Source organism: Oenanthe melanoleuca, chromosome 5 (genome assembly GCF_029582105.1).
Source record: "Oenanthe melanoleuca isolate GR-GAL-2019-014 chromosome 5, OMel1.0, whole genome shotgun sequence".
Classification (NCBI taxonomy): Eukaryota; Metazoa; Chordata; class Aves; order Passeriformes; family Muscicapidae; genus Oenanthe; species Oenanthe melanoleuca.
The window spans coordinates 26,624,558-26,645,968 of NC_079339.1; the positions used below are offsets into that span (position 1 = coordinate 26,624,558).

At 41.0% G+C, this 21,411-nt stretch overlaps 1 protein-coding gene across 1 annotated transcript in view; it reads right to left on the reverse strand.

The window, feature by feature from the left end:
* PAPLN (papilin, proteoglycan like sulfated glycoprotein) overlaps nucleotides 1-19,516 on the reverse strand; it is a 48,260-nt gene extending 28,744 nt beyond the window's left edge. Inside the window, exons 1-2 of the mRNA XM_056494059.1 lie at nucleotides 19,264-19,516; nucleotides 7,643-7,705 (exon numbers count right to left, since the gene is read on the reverse strand). Of these exons, the coding sequence (XP_056350034.1) occupies nucleotides 7,643-7,705; nucleotides 19,264-19,272 (72 nt within the window). The 5' untranslated portion in view covers nucleotides 19,273-19,516. The remainder of the gene's footprint in view (nucleotides 1-7,642; nucleotides 7,706-19,263) is intronic.
* Between the last annotated feature and the right edge of the window lie 1,895 nt (nucleotides 19,517-21,411).

Sequence of the window (21,411 nt, forward strand, 5' to 3'; positions counted from 1 at the left end):
CTTATTAACTTGTATTTAGAAAGTCGGATACGGACATTAAGAGAAATAACCATTACAATATAGACAAAAATTTACAAGTATGATGGAACCAACCAAAATACATTGTCTTGGAAATAACATGAAATATCATACTTTCAGAAAAAAAGGCCTTCTGCAGCTGATGGGATCCACATACAGCAGAACATGTGTAGTCAGTGGGAAGAATGGCGGTATCTTAAGGAAAAAAATTCATATTTGCAAGATGCAGTAGGATTAATTCTTCTTGAAAAAAGAAGGTAAGGGCAAGGTTACATGGTGAGGGACACTGTAAAAACAGGGTTTGCTGTGCAGCTGCACCTCTAGGGCAGTTTATGTATACAACTGTAGCACTGAGAAGGTAGTGCAGGCCGTTTTGGCACTGAGACATTTGCTGTAGTGAAGAGTGGGCAGGTCGAGAAAAAAAGGTAGAAAATTATTGTGATGAGATCTAACTTGCCTCCACACGCAAACATCCAAGCCTCTGCTAGAAACAAGAGCTAGTCTAATAAATCATCCAATGAGTCCAGCTCAGGCAAGATGCATGGGTTAATCCTTTCTTTAATTTAGACAGGTTTTACAGTTTTCCACACACACTCTCTGCCTTACTGTATGTCCAAATTACAGTCTTGTGTCTTTACTTCACCTTCTTTTAAGGAATGATGCCCTGCTGTCGGAAGAGCAACAGTCAGAAATTATTGCCCAATAAAATCTATGCATTTACTACCAAATTACCCACAACTATCTAGCTGCAGATTATTACCTATATTATTACCAATTTATTACCTATATTTCTCTAATCTGAAAAGACTTTCTTCCTAGCCCAGCTACTTACTTTTCTTCACACAAATCCTGTGCAATTTTTCTAATATCTCTGGTTCAGACTAACTGTTTGCCTTCGCCCTGTTCGTTCAGTGGCACTGCCCAGGTTACAGCCTCTTCTACATACCTCCTCTTGGCCAAGTCAACCTCTCCCTGACCCTGTGCCAAACCCTTCTCCCACTCTTTCACTTCAGATATTCAGCTCACTGTTTGTCTTCTGCATTCTCATTTGCCTTTCTTGGCATAAACCCAACAATAGTGTTTTAGCTTTCAGCAAGGTTTTTTCAGCAATCTTATTTTCCCAAGTTTTTCTTTCAGACACCTAATTCCTCCCCCTGTAATCCCTCCTCCCTTACTCTCAAAAGAATAAAATATGCTACCGCTCTGTTTCTTGGCAGTCTTATTCCTCTGTATCAACTGACTGATTTAGGTGCAGTATTAGCTCACCCTGGAAACAAGGGACCTTTCAGTCAGCATAAGGGAAAAGGAAACATGTAGATAAAAATCCAAAGGAAGAGCATTTGAAAGTCAGATTACTGGAAGGCAATTAGGATAGAAAGCCCTTCCTTGACACATACACACCACCCTGATAAATATTCCAATATCCCTCCTACAGAACTAGAATTATTTATTCCTTCTATAGAGAGCAAAATCTGCAGGGACTCTTTGTTGTAAGGCTTATGCACCCACAGAGTGCAGGAACAATCATTTTTCTCAGAATCACTCCATTTACGTATACCCCAAAAGGAGCATCAGACAAAAGAATCCTCCCAAAGCTGTACAGTGTCAGAGAAAAATTTTAATAGGGGCCAAATTCCCATATTTGGAAATCTGTGTACAGTCCTCATTACTTTAGTAACTGCACACATGTATACAGGCAAAGATAAAGCTGCATGTTTATAATAAATAATAAATATATTATTACATAACCTGATAACAGGACTTTTTAGATGTTGTCAGTCAGTTTCTGTTCCAAAAGCCTCTTTCTGCTCTCTTCAGACTCTGGAATGCTTTTATCTCATGACAGCCAGGACAACTAGATTCCATTCTCTCATGGATTTCAGAATGAAAAATCTACAATCTCCATCACTGTTACAAATTCATTTGGTTCCATTCTTCCCTTGCTTCAGCCTGACATGCACACAAGAATGTAGTTTCTTTGTCTGCATAAAGTATATATGTTAATGTTTCAAGAGAAGTGAGAAAATGCATACAACCATCTTCCCTGACTTCTAAAAACTCCTCAAAGAGCAGTCAGTTAATGCCCAAGTTTTATCACCAGTTGAGACACTAGCAATGCATCTTTTCTGGGAATAGTGATATTGTCCATAACCCTGGCACTGAGGGCTTTCAGGGCTCATTTGCACACAGGCTGCTGCAGTATAGAAATTTAGAAGGCCAGGGATTTCATTTTTATGAACACTGCATTGCTTTCTTCAGTTCTTAGACAGACGAACTGCTGACGTAGTTGCAGCATCTGCTGTTACCAGGCCAACTGTATCTGATATCATCAGCAAGTAAAAAGCTATGCCTCTGACTCATGAGACCTCCAGACCTCATCTGCAAAGACAATTCCAGTATGCATCACATGAAAACAAAAGAATTCTGAAAAAGTGTGCTAGATAGCTTATCACATACAATGTAATGTTTATTTTTGTGTATGAAACATGCACTGGAAGAGAAGCTATGAATGGGACTTGACTCACAAAGACAAAAAATGCTGCTACTATATAGGAACACTTTAAAAGGGGTCCTTGAAAGACTTTCCAGTCAGTTTGTTGAGATGGATAGGAAACTATGCATGGGAAGAGGACTGTGCTTCCCAGACAAAGGCATTGCAGGCATGCAGTGAGCCACAAAGTTCATATCACCAACTGTGGACAAGTGATTCAGTGGGAATAATTTTCTAGTGCCTTGTTGCACCTCAAATACTAGCAGGCTATCAAAGCAAACATCAATTTACTATACAGTCCCAAGTGAGCAGTGAAGTTCTACAGCCACACGTCCAAACAACCTACATCCCAGGTAAGTTCTTACCCCTTGCTCCTTGGGAACCTTCCAGGACTCGGTCACACTGAATTATTTAGTGATTTTTTTTTTTTTTTTTTTTTGGTGCTGCTTTTCCAGGCTGACAAGCAGCAACAAAACATCCTGTTGCACCACTCCAGCAGTCACTGCTCAAAGCACTTGGTTACTGATAACCACGCTATGCTCGAGAGGCTTCGGACAAGGCCAAAACTGCTCTATTTTAGCCCAGAAGGCTGCACATCTTTGGCCTATTGAGATGCAACTGAAGCATCATTTGGGACACAGAAATGTTGTTACTGTGACTTCTGGGGCTGTTTCACATGCTTACTGGGTTCCATTGGGACCAGGTACCAGAATGTGGTGGGAAACAGAAGCTGACGACAAGGCCCTGTCCAGCTGTTATCCACTGAAAACAGATATTGCTCACAATGATAAAATGAGCAATATGGTGCTACAGTTATTTAGTTTTTCCATGGCTTAAAACTACAGTCAAAATCAGACTCTCTCTCTTTAACCTTTCTTAGTATTTTTGAAATAACACTGTATCATTTTATTTGATAAATATCTACTTTCTGGTGTTCATAGTTTCTGAAATATGGTTAGTGTTTTTGACACACCCTAAACTGTAGCATCATTTAGGAAACATGTAGGAGAGAAGGGTGAAAGCCAAATATTTTACAAATGAAAACTATCACCACTACTGTAGTGGTTTCATTGCCAAAGTCTTGGCAAGTAAGAACTGTCCAATGAAAACATGCAACTCTGTTAACATTGAATAATAAGTGCTTGGGGAGAAGTTAATTGCTGGGAGAAAAGTTAATACCAGAAAGGGACAAAGAAAAAAAATTATCAAGGTGTCCCTAAAGGCTGGTTGCTCCCTGTGGGCTAGGAGCCAGGAGTGGGAGGCTCTCCCAGAACAGCAAAGCCAGCCAGGGAGCAGCCCCAGCCCTGGGAATTGGACACCTCAACCTGAAAGCAGGCTGGGAGCTGAGACTGCACGTGGGCCTGGCTCATCAGGGTCCATGGCTGGCCAGGCAGAGTTGTGCAGATCCTCATTGCAGCATCACTGGGGCAGGAGCCAGCAGACCCAGGAGGCTTCAAGGGGGTCCTGGGCAGTGGGCTGGGTGTTAGTAATGTCCTCAGGGCCCTAACAAAAACAATCCACATGAAGTGTGTCCTTAGACCATGAGCTCCTTGGGATATTAACCATTTCCTTCTCCTTTCTATATCCAGAAGAATTACCCAGTGCTACAATGATGATCACCAACAATATATTTCCACATAGCTAAGGTCTGCATGACATCCAACCCTCAAACTTAATTGAAACAGAGCTGAAAATATTCAGTATATCTTACATGTTTATAATTTAGATATCTGCCAATATAGATATAACATAGATATATGCCAATATGCATTTTCAAGATGGCTAGGGTTATTAGTCAAAAATGCCACCAGAAATGAGCTAATGAATCCAAACCACATCAGCAAAGCATTTTTTAATAATTCTGTCTTAACCATTGATCTTGGCTCAGACACAGCAGGCTTGCAAAGAGCTTTGAAGGTGAATAATGCCAAGTATCATTTCTATGAATAATGAATAAGCAATCAAAGAATTGTATTTGAGCAAAACTAGAAAAACAAGAATGAAAGTGAACAAGATGGTGACAGCAGGAAGCAAAATACAAAGTGATGCAGAAGTGAGTATCTTTTTAAGACAAGCTGCTTTACAAAGACGAGGAAAAAAACCCCAGGCTTTGTTAGCTTTAATGGTTTATGGTTTACATTCACTGTGTACATCTCCTTTCATCCCACTCTCACTCTAGCCATGACTCATTAGCATATCTCCTCTAACAAATCAGAAAAATCCAGCAGTTCCCCAACACCTCCATTTTGTCAAAACACTTCAGGTTCTCCCTACATCACTGAACCCACTCCCTCATAGCTCCCAGCTCTTTCCCATGTTCCCTGTTCAACTCTTCAACATTCCTCATTGTGCTACCTCTCTCTGGGCTGTCCCACACTACAGTTGGCTCCTTCCACACCCACGGATTTTCTGTCGGCTGGGGAGGATATGGTGCATGCCTGGTGCATGCACAGCCAGGGATGTGCTGCTCTACAGGACTGTGCCCTGTTGCTGCGCAGCAGGCAGAGCAGGTACCAGTTACTTTTCAGAACTGGAAAGGCTTCCAGAAACTCTGGGTGGCCTGGAGATGAGGAGGGGATTTAAAGAACTCTAAAAAGATACAGCCATTGCAGAGAAGTCAAATTAATTCTTGGAATCCTTGTGGAGGAAATGGAGCACATTCAGAAAACTCTACAAAGGGGATGATTGTGAGTAAACTTTATGACCCCAAACTTATTTGGAAAAGTGGACAAAACACACAGTATGAAGTCACCAGAAGTTGTTTATCCAAGGGGCCTAACAGGAACTCAAGGTTGAAATGGATAAACTGTTACTAGCAGACAACCCTCTCAGCTATATCCACTTCAGCATGTGATTATTGGAAAGTGGAAAATCTGACACCAGTTTACAAAATGATCCCAGGGGAACCCACAGAACTGTATATTCACAGAGCGTTAAACTGACATCAGCTGATAAATTAATAGAACTTATAACAAAGAACAGAGCTAGCAGGCACCTGCATAAATACAGGATGTTTGGGGAAATGTCAATAAGACTTTTAAAGGCAAATCCTTCCAAAAATATTACAGTTCTTCAATTCACAAACACATCAACAAAGGTAACCTGCCAGATACACCCAGATTTGCAAAAAACTTTAAAAAAAAAAAAAAAAAATCTTTCACCTAATGCTTCAAAGGAAGTTAAGCGGCCAGAACAACTGTTGTTCAATGGATGATGAGCAGGTGTCTCAAAGACAAAAGCAGAAGTAAAATCTTCATCCACTGCAAGAACTGACATTAGCAGCAGAATTCAATAAGGAACCGGAATGCCTCAACACATTTATTAGTTATGCCAAAACCACAGAAGTAATGAAAGCAGATAAGGGTAATATAGGGTAATGAAAGACAACAGAAAACCAGAGACATACTGCAAAGAACTATGGGAAAACATTATAGAAAAAGCAATTTATCACTAAAATGACAGTGGAGATTTAATGTAGGCAACTTAAGTGGCACACAGGGGAAACACAAATCCCATCCCAAATTGCTATTATTTATTAATTATTAATTAATATTAATAAATCATTACATGATAGTTGATATCTCAAGAGCAGGATCTTAGTATTATGGCTTCAAGGAGGCATTGACCAAATTCAAGAAAGAGAAACAGGGACATATCAAGCTCAAAGGGTTCATAAACTGGAAGTGTATTGGGGGAAACTGTACTTGCCTATCTTTAGTTGTTTTTTTTCTAGAAACATGTTTGTGACATAGCTGGAAACAGGTTATAAGGCAGAGCAAACTGGTCCTACCTGGTAAAATTATTCTTGTGCACGTTTTCTACCTTTCCCTCCACAGGAAAAATAGTAAGATCTCCTCTTTCTCTGTCCTCACATTAATTTTTTACTGTTTCTGTATGACCTTAACTTTTATGTGCTTGCGCACCTTCTGCCCTTTGATAAACCTGGCTCAGGCATCTAAAAGTTTATTCAATAGATTAGCACTTTAAACAATAACAATGTGGAGTTATTCAGAATGAATTAAAAACCAGCATTTCAACCTATAAATGTAGATCCATATAAAGAAACAGTGTTCAGAGGAAATGTATGCCTTGGACAGATCCAGTATGTCAGGGAAGCTATACTTAAGTGATGGCCAAGCAAAACTTCTCCTTCCATTTAGCATGGCTTCAAGAGGAACTATTGATTGCATGCAGGGGGTAGAGTCTAAAGCTACAGAGAAATGTCAGCTTTCACAGTCTTAGGGTATTTCAGTCATATCCCTTCCAAAAACATCACCAAGATCTCCAAATTGGAGGTAGGTGAACAGATGAACTGAATAGAATATATCCCTTTTCTGGTTATTTTAATATACAGTATGATTTTTTTTATTAGATGTGAGACTGCAAGCACTCATTTAAGCATATTTCCATCTCTATGAGAAAATATGGCAACTAACAAACTCTGCTTGATTTCTGGTCCCTCATTTCTGATCTTCAAAGGTGACCTAGAAAGCAAAACACTTATTCCAAGTGATAATTGCCTCTTTTCCCCCCCACTCTCTGTTCCTTTATACCTAACAAACATGTAATGTCTTCCTTTGCCAATACTTCCACTCTTTTACCTTAGATGTCCAACTCACTAATAAAGTTTAACTTCAAGTCAGGGAAACTGTTCTCAAGCTGCATTTACTTCAGAAAGATCCTGCTTCTCACTCAGAAAGGAACAGGAATCCTAGTTCTTAATTGCTGCATTCTTTTTCTGATAATATCACATTGACTTAACATAAAGTAACCTCTCCCAGCAAAGCTAAACCACATGGCTAATACTTCTAAGACCAAAGAAAAGAGAAAAATGAACTAACCAAAAATCCATTCTCTTTATTTCAAGTGATAACTCTCTCCAGCTTTGAAGCAGGAGACAGCAATTACTGCTTTGCAGATAACATCCCTAGAACCAGAGGCACTACCAGAATTCTATTATTTAATTGCCATGTTAGACTTTTCATAAGATGCACCACAATAGGCCTGATGACTTGAACCTATTAGCTCACTCAGAAGTACTTTCTACAAAGCGCTTGAGTTACAGATGTTGACAGTTCTTAACAGAAGTATCTTTCATTTCTTGTAACAGTACTCAGAGGAGCATTTACTTACTGAAAATGCAGAAGGTGACAGCGTTGTTAGCATGAGCAGAAGGAACAAGTTCTTCATCTCTGCCTGTGGGAACAGAAAAAATTACTCATCAGGGTTCCTTACTTCTTTGCTGTTTGTTTGGTGGAAAAGCTACGATTACCATGAAGTAAAAATGGAGGTGGAAGTCAAATCAAGTGGAGAGAAGAAAAGCAATTTTACCACTAAACTCCCTGGATAGATGAAGACATCTGCAAAGGTTGGAATTACCCTGCACAGAAAGCCAGGATATAATTACTGAGAGTGAATATTTCCCTGAACTTTCCTCTGGTATTATGAGAACACCATCCCCAGGCACAGTGGAAGGTGCATGCTGTTGCATGTCTGCCCTCCCACCTCTTTACGTACACACCTGATAAAATACTTGAAGATTGCAATGACTTCAACCAACCCAAGGTAAAAAATTCCACAGCTAACATTTTTCTACCCTACACTCATCTTGTGTGGTTGTGTTTGTTTAAAATCTAACAATTCATCATGGACAGCTATAGCTAAATTCCACCATGAGTAGTTATATCCCCTCTGCAAAGCTAGAAAGGAGATCAGGTCATATAGGCTGGTATGGCAGCATACAACAGCTCCTAAGTTTGGGGCATTATCCACATTATCCACAATACTTTGTTGGTACATTCCCTGTTGCTACTTAATCCTTCCTCTTTTGAGCTGCAGCCCACACCAACCACCACTCACCAGAACTCACAGCTGTGACAGGGACACTTCAGCCACTGCACACTGACTCTTTCTCATCACCATTTTCTCATGACCTTGTGACCAGTTAAGCTCAGGAACAAAAAAAAAAGTGATGGACTAGATATTCCTAGCACAGTTTTATCTAGTTTGAGCTTCTTTCTAACTTGGAAAAGGAAAGGTAAAAGGAGAATTTTTCCATTCACAGTACACAAAAGCATCAAGGAAGAAATGTTTATTTCATCATTCCTTGTAACAATATCTGTTTTAATATTAAAATATCATATATAGCTCCTTTAGTCTGGCCTATTAAATCCAGACAAAATACAGAGTGCATCATTATTAACAATGATAACATAGATCATTGTTATGAGGATATGACATCAGAAGGAAGAAATACCCAAAATGAAACTTACTTGATCTGGTATTTGAGTATTTCAGGTTACTATATGATGGGCAGCCATTTTTCTTATAGGCCTCAATTAACAGATATTATTACAACTCTCCAAGTCCATACACACCATGGATTTTAACACTCCCAGCATTCACCACACTGAGAATAAAAAGCTTATTCCTAAATACTTTCTCTTTTAAATGTAAAAGCTACTAAAAATATTTAGTTGCACCAAAATCTGTGTGCAGTATGGTGATGAGTGGGGAAAATGGAATTGGGAAAATAAACACTGATAAACTTCTCTCCCTAAATACTGAATGCCAATCATAAGATTAATAAGAAAATGAAGATATAGGAGCTTTTTATATGAAAATACTTTCATTAATTTGGTTTAGTCATTCTTAGGAAACTGAGGTAAGACTCTATCTTCCATCACCCACAGGTGCTACTACTACTCTTCCTATTAGACTCAAGGAAGAAACAACCTGGCAATACCCTCCAGAAGAGGTAAGGAATCCTCTCTGTGCTGTAGAGACCAATGACCAAATTGGGCTGGATCTGCGTCACAGCTCTACCAAGCATCCTATCCTTTCTCAGGGGAAGCACAGGCAAGAAGAGACCCTTTTGCTACAGGATCTGTGTACACAAACAGCAAAGTTCTCCTGAATGACTTTATAATGTGTCCACAGCACTAGGAAAAGGCACTGTGAAAGCAGCATATTCTTTGAATGGTATTGGTATCAGAGGTAAATATTTGAGATCAACTCCTATTCCTACCACCAAGAGGGGAAAAAAAATCATCTCCTCCCCAGCACTCCTCTCTCACATATTCCATTTTGAGCCACCTTTTGGGTCCACAGATATGGCCTTGAAGATTAAATCCTTGTAGTGCTGCTAATGAACTGTCTGCTCAGCTGTTTCGACCATCTGAGCCAAGAGCCAGACAGGGAGCTGGGACCAAACCATATGAGACTCCTGGAGAAGAGGCTAGAGGAGCAAGTCACCAGGGCTAACAGCACTCCCATTCCCCAGGTAGTTAATGTCTTCGATGTTTTTAGCCAGACAGGAGAAGAAGATTCTCTGAGGAGACAACTAGAGTCAGAACCCCATGTATGGGGCAACCCGGGCACCAAACCAGCAAGAGGTTACAGCTCTGGTGCTTGCTTGTACTTTTGTGCCATTGCACTTGCTTGGAAATTGTCCCAAATTTAGCATTAAAATGTTTAGATGATCAGCCCTATTAAACTAGTCAAGAGATTCCAGGAAGGATCAGCAGAGGGAAGAACATGACCATCTGTATCCTATGAAATACCCCACTGGAAAACAAACCTTGTATTTGATTACTGAGCATCTACAAACTTGTTATTTTAAAAGCTTCCTCAGTTGCAGAATTCAGCATTGATTCCTTTCACCTTTGTTTCAACCACAACAGATGGGATTGAAGAATCTGTCTGAAACTTTAAAAAAGGGTCAAATTCTGTTTCTGAATTTAATGCCTTGCAGGACCTGGGGTACAGCAGCATATGTTTATTCTGCTCATTTGCGATTCTCACTGCAGGCTGGGTATGTGGGGGAAGGAATGAAAAGGACAATGTTTTGCAGTTCTTTCACTTGTAGCAACAACAGCTGCTGCTCCCTGAGCCTCCTGCCCTTCTCCAGTTTTCTTCAGCCCTCCCCAGCTCCCTTTTCCCACTGTGTGCTGGAACAGCATCTCCACCCCTCCTCCACCCAGAAACAGCAGCAGAGCCTGAGGGGAAATGGTGACTTTATGCTCAAGCTATGGAACAGCTGCTGGAAAGCTCACAAGGAGGAATTCCTGCCATAGTGCTAAAATATGAAGTTATCTCAGGGAGAGGGTTTATGAGTTCACAAGAAAAAAGGAACAACCAGAACCTTTAACCAGAACTAGAGGTGTGCCCAGCTGAAACCTCTACCCATACACGGGAAGATATTAAAATTATCTAGGCAGTCACATCTGGCATTAACTGCTTGGGTGAGATGAATAAAAGGCTTGAAGTGAGGAGCCATCTGTGAGCTTGGTCAAAAAGAATTAGCTTTAGAGTTCAGCTCTGGACCATTTTCTATAGGAGATTCTGACCCAAACTTCTCCAAACACTGGAGAAACTCAAACTGGGACCTAACTTTAACAGCTCAGGAACCTTCTATTCCAAAACAGGAGGGTGAGAGGACCACAGAGGAGGTAGATGGAATTTCCTAACTGAACAGAACACAAGAACTCCATTACCACTGGAAATTGGGATAAGCACCCTTATATCAGGGCTTAACACTGAACACACTTAGGAAAGAAGCTTTTGCCTTTACAAACAGAAGTTCTAGAAAAAACAGATGGGCAGGCTTGGAGACTTCTCTCTAGCAGAGCCAGCAGTGAGCTGCAGTAAAAATATTTTACTAAGAGTTAGAAACTCTTATCCGGGGCCAGGTAGGCTTAGCAAGATCAGCCAAATATTCCTGAAGACCAGGAGTATGTTTTGGAATCAAGGACAGTTTTAATGACTCTTGCATTTACTTTACGTGTGTAAATCCTGCCTTCCAATGCACAAATAAAATTGCTTACTTAAACTTGTCTACTTTTCCAAACAACCTCTTATCATCCATGTTCTTGGGGAAACAAGACCTACATTGCCTGTATATATATGAAAAAATAACACTGAATCAGCTGTCTAATTTCAGGGTCACAAAAGCAATGAAGTTACATTTTGAGGGAAAAGATAATGGACCAGGAGGAAGAAATGTGTTGAACTTTTAATCCATTTGGATGATGACTTTTTCTTTTCAACAGGAAGGAAATCCAAACTTAAAAGTAATGTTATGAATAACTTAGCCTTGTTTAAGCAAGAACTTAAGTTGTTTAGCCACCATAGAATCAGATCACAGTGTCAGAATAAAACAAGTTTCATGAGTTCCATTGCTCACACACTTACACATTCTCCCTATTCTTTTTGAAAATAATTGGACAGCCAGTGTTATTCTCTGTTTAGCATATAAGACAGACCAGTCTTCTTTGGCCTGTGAACCACATTTCTAAGTCATCTTTGGCCAAAGACATATATTACATGTGTGGGTCAGGGATTGTTCTAGGAGTGGTTCATAGGCAGAAGAAAAAAGACTCCTTCAGGGTTCCTACTTGTGTAATCTACATGAGATTTAGCTGGACATGCAGGTAAGTGGCAAAGCCACCCAGCATTACTGACTTTGGCAGGTCCTTGCAAGTAATTTCATCTTCCTCTTGGGAATTTGAATTACCCAGTATGGATCTATCATTCCCTTTGAGGTGACCCTGACACAAATGCTGCATTTGCATGCACAGCTTCTGAGATACAGGATGATCACCCTGTCAGGAAATATGTACCTGCTGCAATATCAACAGAAATGGCTTATTGTAAAGTTTAGCACATCTAGCACTAAAGCAGACGCTGCCACAGAGATCCCAGTACTCACAGCTTTTTAGAAATTCCTTCCCTTTCCTCTACACACTCTCCTTTAACACTTCAGATCTCACTTTGATGTTATATTTTTAGAAGTTCAGTTGAAGGAGGTGGGAAGCCAGAATGGGCAACATATCATCATCCTGTTACTCACTGACATAAATTTTTTGAGTCATTGACTGAGAGCAGTCTTTGAGCTTTTAGATTCACTACATTTTCTAAAGACATTATAATTTTTGCTTTGCTCCAAAAACCATCCAGCATATCTTTGTTCCAGCTTGCTTTTGTTTGCCTTGACAACTGAGAAGCACCTTTTCAGTTTTTGCTGGAAGAATTAAAAAGGAAAAACATACACACAGAGAAAGAAGCTAAGATGAAGGTGGGGAGACAAAGGTGCTCTATGGAACAGAGATCAAGGATAGGGAAAAACCTCCCTTTGTTTAGGATGTAAGCTGAGTGAGGGGAGCATGAGGACCACATCACACAGCCTGGAGGAACCAGGAAATAAATCACCTCTTTAGGCAGGTGATACCACATTCAAGATACTTCTTAATATGCCCGTTTTCTTCCCCAAACACAGTAAATAATCCTTTTTTGGACAATTTTTCAAAGAAAATCATGGGTCTTACTTCCTTTGGGTTAGGGCAGGTAAGCCAAATAATGTCTATATGCCTGTTAAAACAGCAGGATGATGAATTTCCTTTGTCTTGACCATGCAATGGACCACATTTATGAAGAGTTGTTTGTATACAAAGCAAGGGGTAAATGTTTATAAATGAGTTCAAACACAGGATTGACTGAAAAGGCTTAATGGGAAAGGAGAGAAAACAAAGAAAGTTGTCTGAAGTTTTATGACAGTGTCTTTACCATTGGTATCCAGATTTAATAATTAATTCTAAATACATGTTAGAAGATGAACAATCCTCATCAAGGAAGTAATCCCACTGAGGTATATTTTCTGCCATGTTGTGCATATTATGAAAGACAAATTTTCAGCTAGAATATCTTTAAAATTCACCTTGTTAAATTAAAAAAAAAAAAAAAAAAAAAAAAAAAAGAGTTAGAAAAGCTTGCTAACAAGCACAGCAGCAGAGCACCAGCTGGCTGGAGAACTGAGTAGTGGTAACACAGAAGCACCTTCCAGCCTGCTCTATCCATGGTTTTCAACTCAGCCTTCAGGCTGATTCCTAACATGAATCCACACCAGGCCATCACTTCATGTGGCTGACACAGACTGACAAAATTTTTTACAGAGGACTTCTACAGTAAAGGAAAGTTCAGCAACACCTGGGGAGGCCACAGCAGCCTCTGAATACTGAAAGCACACTAAACAGTAGCTGAAAAATCACCAGGCTCAAGAGCAAGATCAACACACAGATTCTAGTAAGGCCTCACACCATACCCTATCAGTGGGAGGGGAAGATGCAGACCTGCCTTGTTCTCCTCTCCAAAATCCACAATGATGTATCTCGGGCTTAGGTCAGTGAAGCAATATCTTCTAAGCAAATGCAATTGCTATGCCAGCCCATTGCAGGAGCTAATACAGTATTTCATGTGGGCAATTTTCTGTCTACCTATTAATATCAGCTCAGATTCAATTTTATGCAACTAGCCTCCCACTATTAGGTTTGCAGCAAGAGATTTATTATAAGGAGTAAAGATAGGATTCTGCCTTCTATTTTGGTAGTCTCACAGTGCTTAGCTGTTAATTAAATCTGGGAGCATGTAGGGATAACGACAAGCACACAGACTGATTTAGACACTGCTAAAAGAAGCCACACACTGCCTATGGAAAATACATGACAAGGATATAATACCATAAACACTAGCATAATTGAAGAGGAATGGCTAACAATCTTTTACATTTACTACTGTCCTGTCACAGCTTAAGCTTCATTTCTATGAGTTATTTAGCCTGGCCTGAAATATCACCCGATACTGAGCACTGCTGTTTATAAATATTGGAATGGATTGGGTCGGAAGGGACCTTAAAAGGGACATTTAGTTCAACCCTCCTGCCACAGGCAGGGACACCTCCACTAGACCAGGTTGTTCAAAGCCACATCTGACCTGGCATTGAATTTCCAGGGATGAGGCATCCCCAGTTTTTCTTGGCAACCTGTTAAGTGTTGTTGAGGTTGTTAACCTCATAAGTGTTAGTTCCCTGGGCCTTCCTTTATCCTCTTTTTAAAAACATGAAAAGTGTTTACATTTTTTCAGTCACTGGGGAGTTTGCCTGACTGCTATGATTTTTCAAATATCATGGAGGGTGGCTTGAGAACCACAACAGTTAATTCTCTCAGGACCCTGGGATGCATCTCATCAGGCCCCACAGGCTTGTGCCTATTCAATTTCCACAGGTGGTCTCAAACCTGCTCTTCACTTACAGTGGGAGGGACTTCACTCCCCAACCCCACCTAAGCATCTGAGACAAATCTCTTACAATTACCAATTGTAATTGCCAGTACAATTAACAGTTGTAGTTACAATTACCAGTTATCCAGCTGAGACTAATCTCTTACCATTCAAATTTTTGAGAATTATTTAGGAAAAATAAAGGATTTTCATGCTAGAAGATTGTTTCAAAATTTATTTAATTTCATTCCATCCTAAATTTCTCTGCTGTGCAATGGGTTAAAATAAAACAACAAGCATTATTTCAAGAGAAGATTTTAAAACCATGTAAATTTTTCTCTGCCTCTCTTTGCAAGATTTACATCTCTGTTCACTGAGAAGATGTTAGCCTACATTCAACAGTATGCTTGTAGTATATATGCACAGGGAACACCAATAAAACCTTTAAATAAATTTGCTTGGGGACTAATAATAGACAGGAAAACATGAGACTATTTATCCTGAACCTTATGTGGGTTTTGATTGCTGCTGCCTCAACATTGTTTCTGGAAGCCAAGATTTATTTTTTTATTTAAAGTTAACTCAGTTTTATATATATATATAAATATGTCAAATACAACACACTTGTACAGGTACATCTCTTCCCTAAGGAATCACCCCTACAGACTGTGATGCAGACACACCTTCAGTGGTACAAGGCAGAAATTCCTGCAGAGAAATCTGTGGGCTTGCTTACATTACTGTGCAAGAGAAAGATGAGTAACATGAGGTGAACTAAAAGAAACAAAAATGGAAAAAAATCACAACTTGAATCAGAACTTTAGATGAACAAATTTAGGAGGTAGAATATGTGCTAGTGGAATTGGGGCTGCTGTTTCTGACAATACTGGCCCTAGCATCTTTCATCTGTCACTAAAAATTAACTTCATAAAAAAAGATCTTAGGAGGGTGCGATCACACTGCAGTGCCTGGAGAGCTCTCAAAGGAAGCACATGCTTGACGGTGTGATCACAGCAAAATGGCAACGGTGTGATCTAAAAATAAATTGGTTCTTTGCTCTGAAGCTGGTTTCTCCCACAGATGCCCAAACTAGAGCCTGCAATTACTGCTTTAAGGGCTAGGCAGAGAAATAAACAATCTGTGGATGGCACTTATTTCCTATACATCACGTCTCCATGTCAGGAAGGTGAGCTCATTACTGTGAGAAAGCATAAACAAATTATTTGATCATAGGCTATGCATATGAGTAGACACCCACTCAAGTACTTTTTTATAAAAGTCCCTTCCCGAACATCTAGCAACCCTTATAATTCATTGTCTGAGGCAAGACTGGACCACAACAAATCACAGTTCAGATCCAGGAGTGCTAAAAAATGAGCCTGTGAAGCCGTATCCAGCAGAGCATCATTTTGAGAGGAATAAGTCCTTTTGACAAGTCCATCATACAGTGGGCATAACTGCAATTGACTGTCCTGAATCCAAGCAACCATCCATCACTGCCTGGGCTCAATAGCTGTGCCAGGTACACTGCAGGGCTTACAGCACTTCTGTATCATCCTTCCCACAGACCTAAGAGCAAAGCAACCTATTTTTTCTGGTGTTCACTAAGCATCAAATTGCCCTCAGGGAAACATTTCCCCCTTCATCCAGCTGATGATGAGCCTATAATGCTAATTTGTGAGGACTATGTAATTGCATCCTGTATATTCTAGGTGCTGTTCTCATACAAAACAGAGCTCTCATCCTCTTACAAAAAAGCTATTTGTTTGCTGTGTATTATAAGTCACTAGGTACATACATGAACGAATAAAATGGTTAACATTTTATTAACATTTAAGGTCCCCACTGAACAAAGAGAAAGCCTTCTGGTAGCCTAAGCTCTACATGTCTTGAGGCACAGAACAGTATTTTGCCTTATTTACATTACATTCAGAAGAAGGGGTCCACAATCAAGATCAGAGGTTTGTTGTTTTTGTTTTGGTTTGGTTTTTTTTCCTCTCAGGTCTCCTATTTTAACAGAACAAAAAGAATAAACTTTGCACCTTTGGCTCAAAAAGTGCTACCAAGAAAATCAGTTGCAATAACCTAGCTGCTTTCCTGTTTCCTCAACCCTTTTAGCAAGTCTGGACACAGCCATTCACCTAGACTCCAAAAGAATCTTGGTGCCTAATTTGAGAGGCAATTAATCCCTGAAGCAGCCAGATTAGATGAGATCTACCTGCATTCTCCTTTACCAAGCTGGTAAGCAGCTGAATCTGAGAGAGCCTATCCCAAAGCCAAAGGGAAGTGATCTGCATCAGAAGTCACTGCACTTACTGAATGGCAGCATTTGAGATCATCCATTCTGTAAGTTCTTCACACAATGGTGGCTGCTTTCCCTTAAAATTGAGACAATTTTGGTTTTTTGCCAAATATTCTTTTCAACATAAATACATATAGAGACCAGAAAACAATGCTCTACATCCTTGCTTGAAAAATCACCTCAAATACACACCTGCTATCAAAGGCTACATTCAGAGTGGATTGTTTAGTAGCAATCAGATCTGGAATAGGCAAATACTACAAAAAACTATCCCAACCCCAGCATTTCTGTGATGCCATCAAGTGCTTCAAATTTCACAGAGAAAAATATTTCAAAACCAAACACCTTTAAGGTGTCAGGACACTTCACAGTGTGTAAGAACTTGAAAAGGCTCAAAATAGAAGTCTTAATTGTCTCACACTGGACAGAAAAAGAGCACAAAACTTCCAGCATAGCAAATTTGCTCTGCTTTAGTTTTTTTTCCTTTTATCAATTGATTAATTCACTGACATGAATAAATATTAGTTTAAGTTAGTGCCATTCCAAAGACACTTGGTGACTTTATCCATCCCTGTTCCTCATCACAAACTCCTCCCTTTGCTCCCTGTAAGAGCAGAGAATTTGTCTTGGAAGGCCAGAGTGGGGCTGTCCAATACACACAGGGCTGTGTAGCACATTGGCTCATCCTCACACTGCACCTCGGAAAGAATGGCTTTTCATGGATGCTCTGTCTGCAGAGACCGGGGATGTTCTGGCATTAAAGTGTGTGGTACATCTCTAAGAAGCCAGGACGAAAACATAGAAATTTATAAAGGAGCTGTTGAAGGGCCTCATAAGTACAGTGTACAAAGGGTAAACGTGTGTTTGTGTAGATACTTTCCAAAGTAACAAACAAGGGTGTTTACAAACTCACTGTAAGGTCTCTACAGGCAGACCTAAACAAACCCACCACCTCACTAAGCTCCTGTACTAATACTAGTTTTTCCTAGTCTTAGGACTCAATTCAAAGCTTACATAAGCTTTTTACATAAACTTAGTTTCAAATCACTTCTCCCCTACTCCCACCTGACCCCCCAGCCAGAAGGAGCACCCAGAGCTCCAGGCCAATCTGCTGCCCTCCCACATTGCTTCCAGACCATTACCTGCTCTGTGCCAGGACAGCTCCCGGGATCCCTGCAGCTGCTGCCTTGGCCTGTCTCACACCTCAGGTGCGGGAGACTGAGTCCTGAACAGCTCCTCTTCCTTCACAGCCAGGGCTGGTGGCTCTGAGGCATGGTATGGCTGGGCCTGCCTCACACCTCAGCCTCCCTCAGGTATGGGGAGACCCCTCAGGTGTGGAGTTCCACAATGCTCCCTTTCCTTCACAGCCAGCCCTGGTGGCTCTGGTTTGGCCGGGCCTGCCACATGCCTCAGCCACCCTCAGGTGTGGGGAGACTCCTCAGGCGTGGGGTTCCACAAAGCTCCCTTTCCTTCACAGCCAGCTCTGGTGGCTCTGAGGCATGGTATGGCCGGGCCTGCCTCACACCTCAGCCTCCCTCAGGTGTGAGGTCCCTAACAGCTCCCCTTCACAGCCAGCCCTGGTGGCTCTGGTTTGGATAGCCCTACCTCACACCTCAGCCTCCCTCAGGTGTGGGAGACTCCTCAGGTGTGTAGAGTCCCACAAAGCTCCCCTTCACAGCCAGCTCTGGTGGCTCTGGTTTGGACAGCCCTACCTCACACCTCAGTCCCCCTCAGGTGTGGGGTCCCACAAAGCTCCCCTCCCTTCACAGCCAGCTCTGGTGGCTCTGTTCGGCCGGGCCTGCCTGCAGCTCCCTCACGCAGCTGACAGCAGCGCCGGAGGGATGCACGGCCACGCCCTGCCCTCAGCACCTGCTGGCACCCGAGCAGGAGCGGAGCTCTCCAGGGATGACAGTCGGGGCTACAGGAGCCGTAGCACCCAGCCAGGCTTTTATTCCTGCGTGCCAGAACTCCGTTCGTGCAGCCCATAGCCCCGCTGCATCTGCCTGGCACCCTGCTGTGTGTGACCCCGGCGGGCTCGCCCCGCACCCCGGACACCTTCCCGGACACCTCCCGCCCTGCTCCCCCCAGCCGGCACAGCAGGAACAGCACCGACAGCAGGAGCAGCGAGCACATGGAGTCCCGCTGGCATTCACCGAACGCGCGTCAAAGGTACCCGTGTTCACCAAACTCACACAGCATCTTCTTCCCTCCCTTCTGAGAAATGAAATTTTCTAGTCATAAGGACTCTGGTCTCTCCTCTCCCCTGTACTCTTTTAATTGAAAGGAAAGAAAGAAAGGTGGGAAATTCAAAACAGTTTAACAGCACTGAAAAGACTGATAGAGAATAGATATCCAGGTAGAGGGATCAGGAGACATCCCAGAACACAAAGTCAACTCCTACCTTCTGCATGTGCCTGTGATAGGTGAGCACAGAAGTTGGAGATACTCTGCAGTCAAGCTCCAGAAGCCACTTTCCAATCGTTCTTGTTGAAACAGTGGCACTTCAGCCCTTGTCTCTCCTGCTTCTGTTTGGTTCTAATCCTTACTGCACAGGAAAAGCAGAGTTGTATTTCATTTAACCCCTTCAGCTTCTCAGTTTCTTCACAAGAGTTTTCAGTTTTGCTTTGGAAAGCCAGTGTCCTAAGCATGCACACAGGCACACCTGCCTTGGAACTGTTTCTAGCTTCTGTAGTCTGTGTGTGAGCACACACATAAGCTCTAAACTGTGCCTAAAGTTGTTACAGGGGTGGAGCCCTTTGTAACTGGTTTTATTTTAGCTGTAGGCATCATATCAAAAGAGAAAGAGCTATCCATAGATCCCTTCAGTATTCATTTTCAGTGAGTTCTTAACTCAGAAAAAAATATTAACTTTACATTTATCTTAAAACTACAGTTCACAAATAAGCTTTCGACAAAAGAAACTTTGAACTTAAATACAATTCATAGCTAGATTTGGGTCTAGGCAAAGTTAAGCAGACCCCTAAAATCTGAAAATAGTAGCAATTTGGATACAGAACTGAATTTAACCAGAGACAATGGCAGCACAGGTTTCTCTAGTTTTTTCCTCTAACAAATGCCATGCAATTCAGAAACACCCTGAAAACCCCCTTGAAGGAACAATTTAACAACATAAAAACTGTTAAAGAAAAAGGAATCTAGTTGGATGCATTTCAAGGAAAAACTTGTGTTTTTAATCATGTGGATACTAGAAAAAACATTGCATAACAACTTATTGCTGTTGTTTTATTTTGCAAACAGATAAATCTGCCCCCCCATTGATTTTGTCCTCTGCTTAGTATAAAACAAAGAATACTGAAATACAGAGACCACAAATCTAGAAAAATAGATTCTGGTCCAGCAATTATAATAGCTACCAGCATTTCAAACCCTATTTAATATTATGACCAAGGTTTCCTTGATTATAAGAATAGCTTTAAAGTTTTAAGTTTGGGTTGGTTTTTTATGTTTTGTCTTTTTAATCAGTAGCTCATTTGTAACCATAAGAGAGAAAACTCTGTTTTTCAAAGGCAAGATGAAGCTTCTACCTTCAAGTAACTCCACATGTTGGATCTTCCATGGAAGACATCAATATGTGCAATGAAATCTCCAGAACTGGTATCACTACTGTCTTCTTGGCCATGCTGCTGCTTTAGATAATCAAAAGGGACAATATCCTTGCCAACTGTTGCAAGTCTAGATGTGTACAGCTCCAAATGGAAGTTTCTAGCAGACTCATAAATGCATCAGACACAGAAGCAATTTTATTCCAGGAATATGGCTCTCTTCATCCCTGCTGTTCAATCCCTGTCTAGCAGCTAGCCATGAAAGGTACACAGTTCTCAAATACTACCATTACTCATCCCACAGGGGACAGAGTTCAAATAAAAGTCACATCTTTTCCACAAGCAAAAGCAATCCTGTACTTTCCTTTCAAAGCTAACTCTGCCACAAAAAACAAGGATAAGCTCTAACAGGAAACCCAACACAAAATGACAACACCTCCACCAAGCAGGAGGGGAACCACAGGATACTGAAAGACACAATACAGCCCAGAAGAACACCTAATGGTGGTGCAGTTGCATGACTACCTATGTTATCCTTATCAGGAGAAACAAAAACTGGACATTGTTAATGCCTAATTTAACAATATAGAAATTATTGTCCTGCTGATTTAGATTCAAATTTTCTTTTAAGAAAAAAAAATTAGGGCTTTGTCCCAAGCTGTGATCCCTCCTTTTGCATCAGAAAGTGGTTACATGAGCACATGCTTTTTCTTTTTCTACCTGCACTCTCAATTAGCCACTGGCTAATGCCATCCTGGTAGGTGTCACCTTACATCCCAAGCTTCATGATATTTGGTCAAGCCAGCACCTGAACCCCTGAACTTCTATGAATAAACCAAACTCTCAGATCTGTTTAAAGATTTTAGCCCATTGGCAAGAAAAAGCTTGAAATCCAACCCCAAAGGTTCAAAAACTAGAAGGCAAAACCCCCCACAACTTCAGATCAATTTATAAATACCCAATCATTAAAATGCTTCTCATGGCAG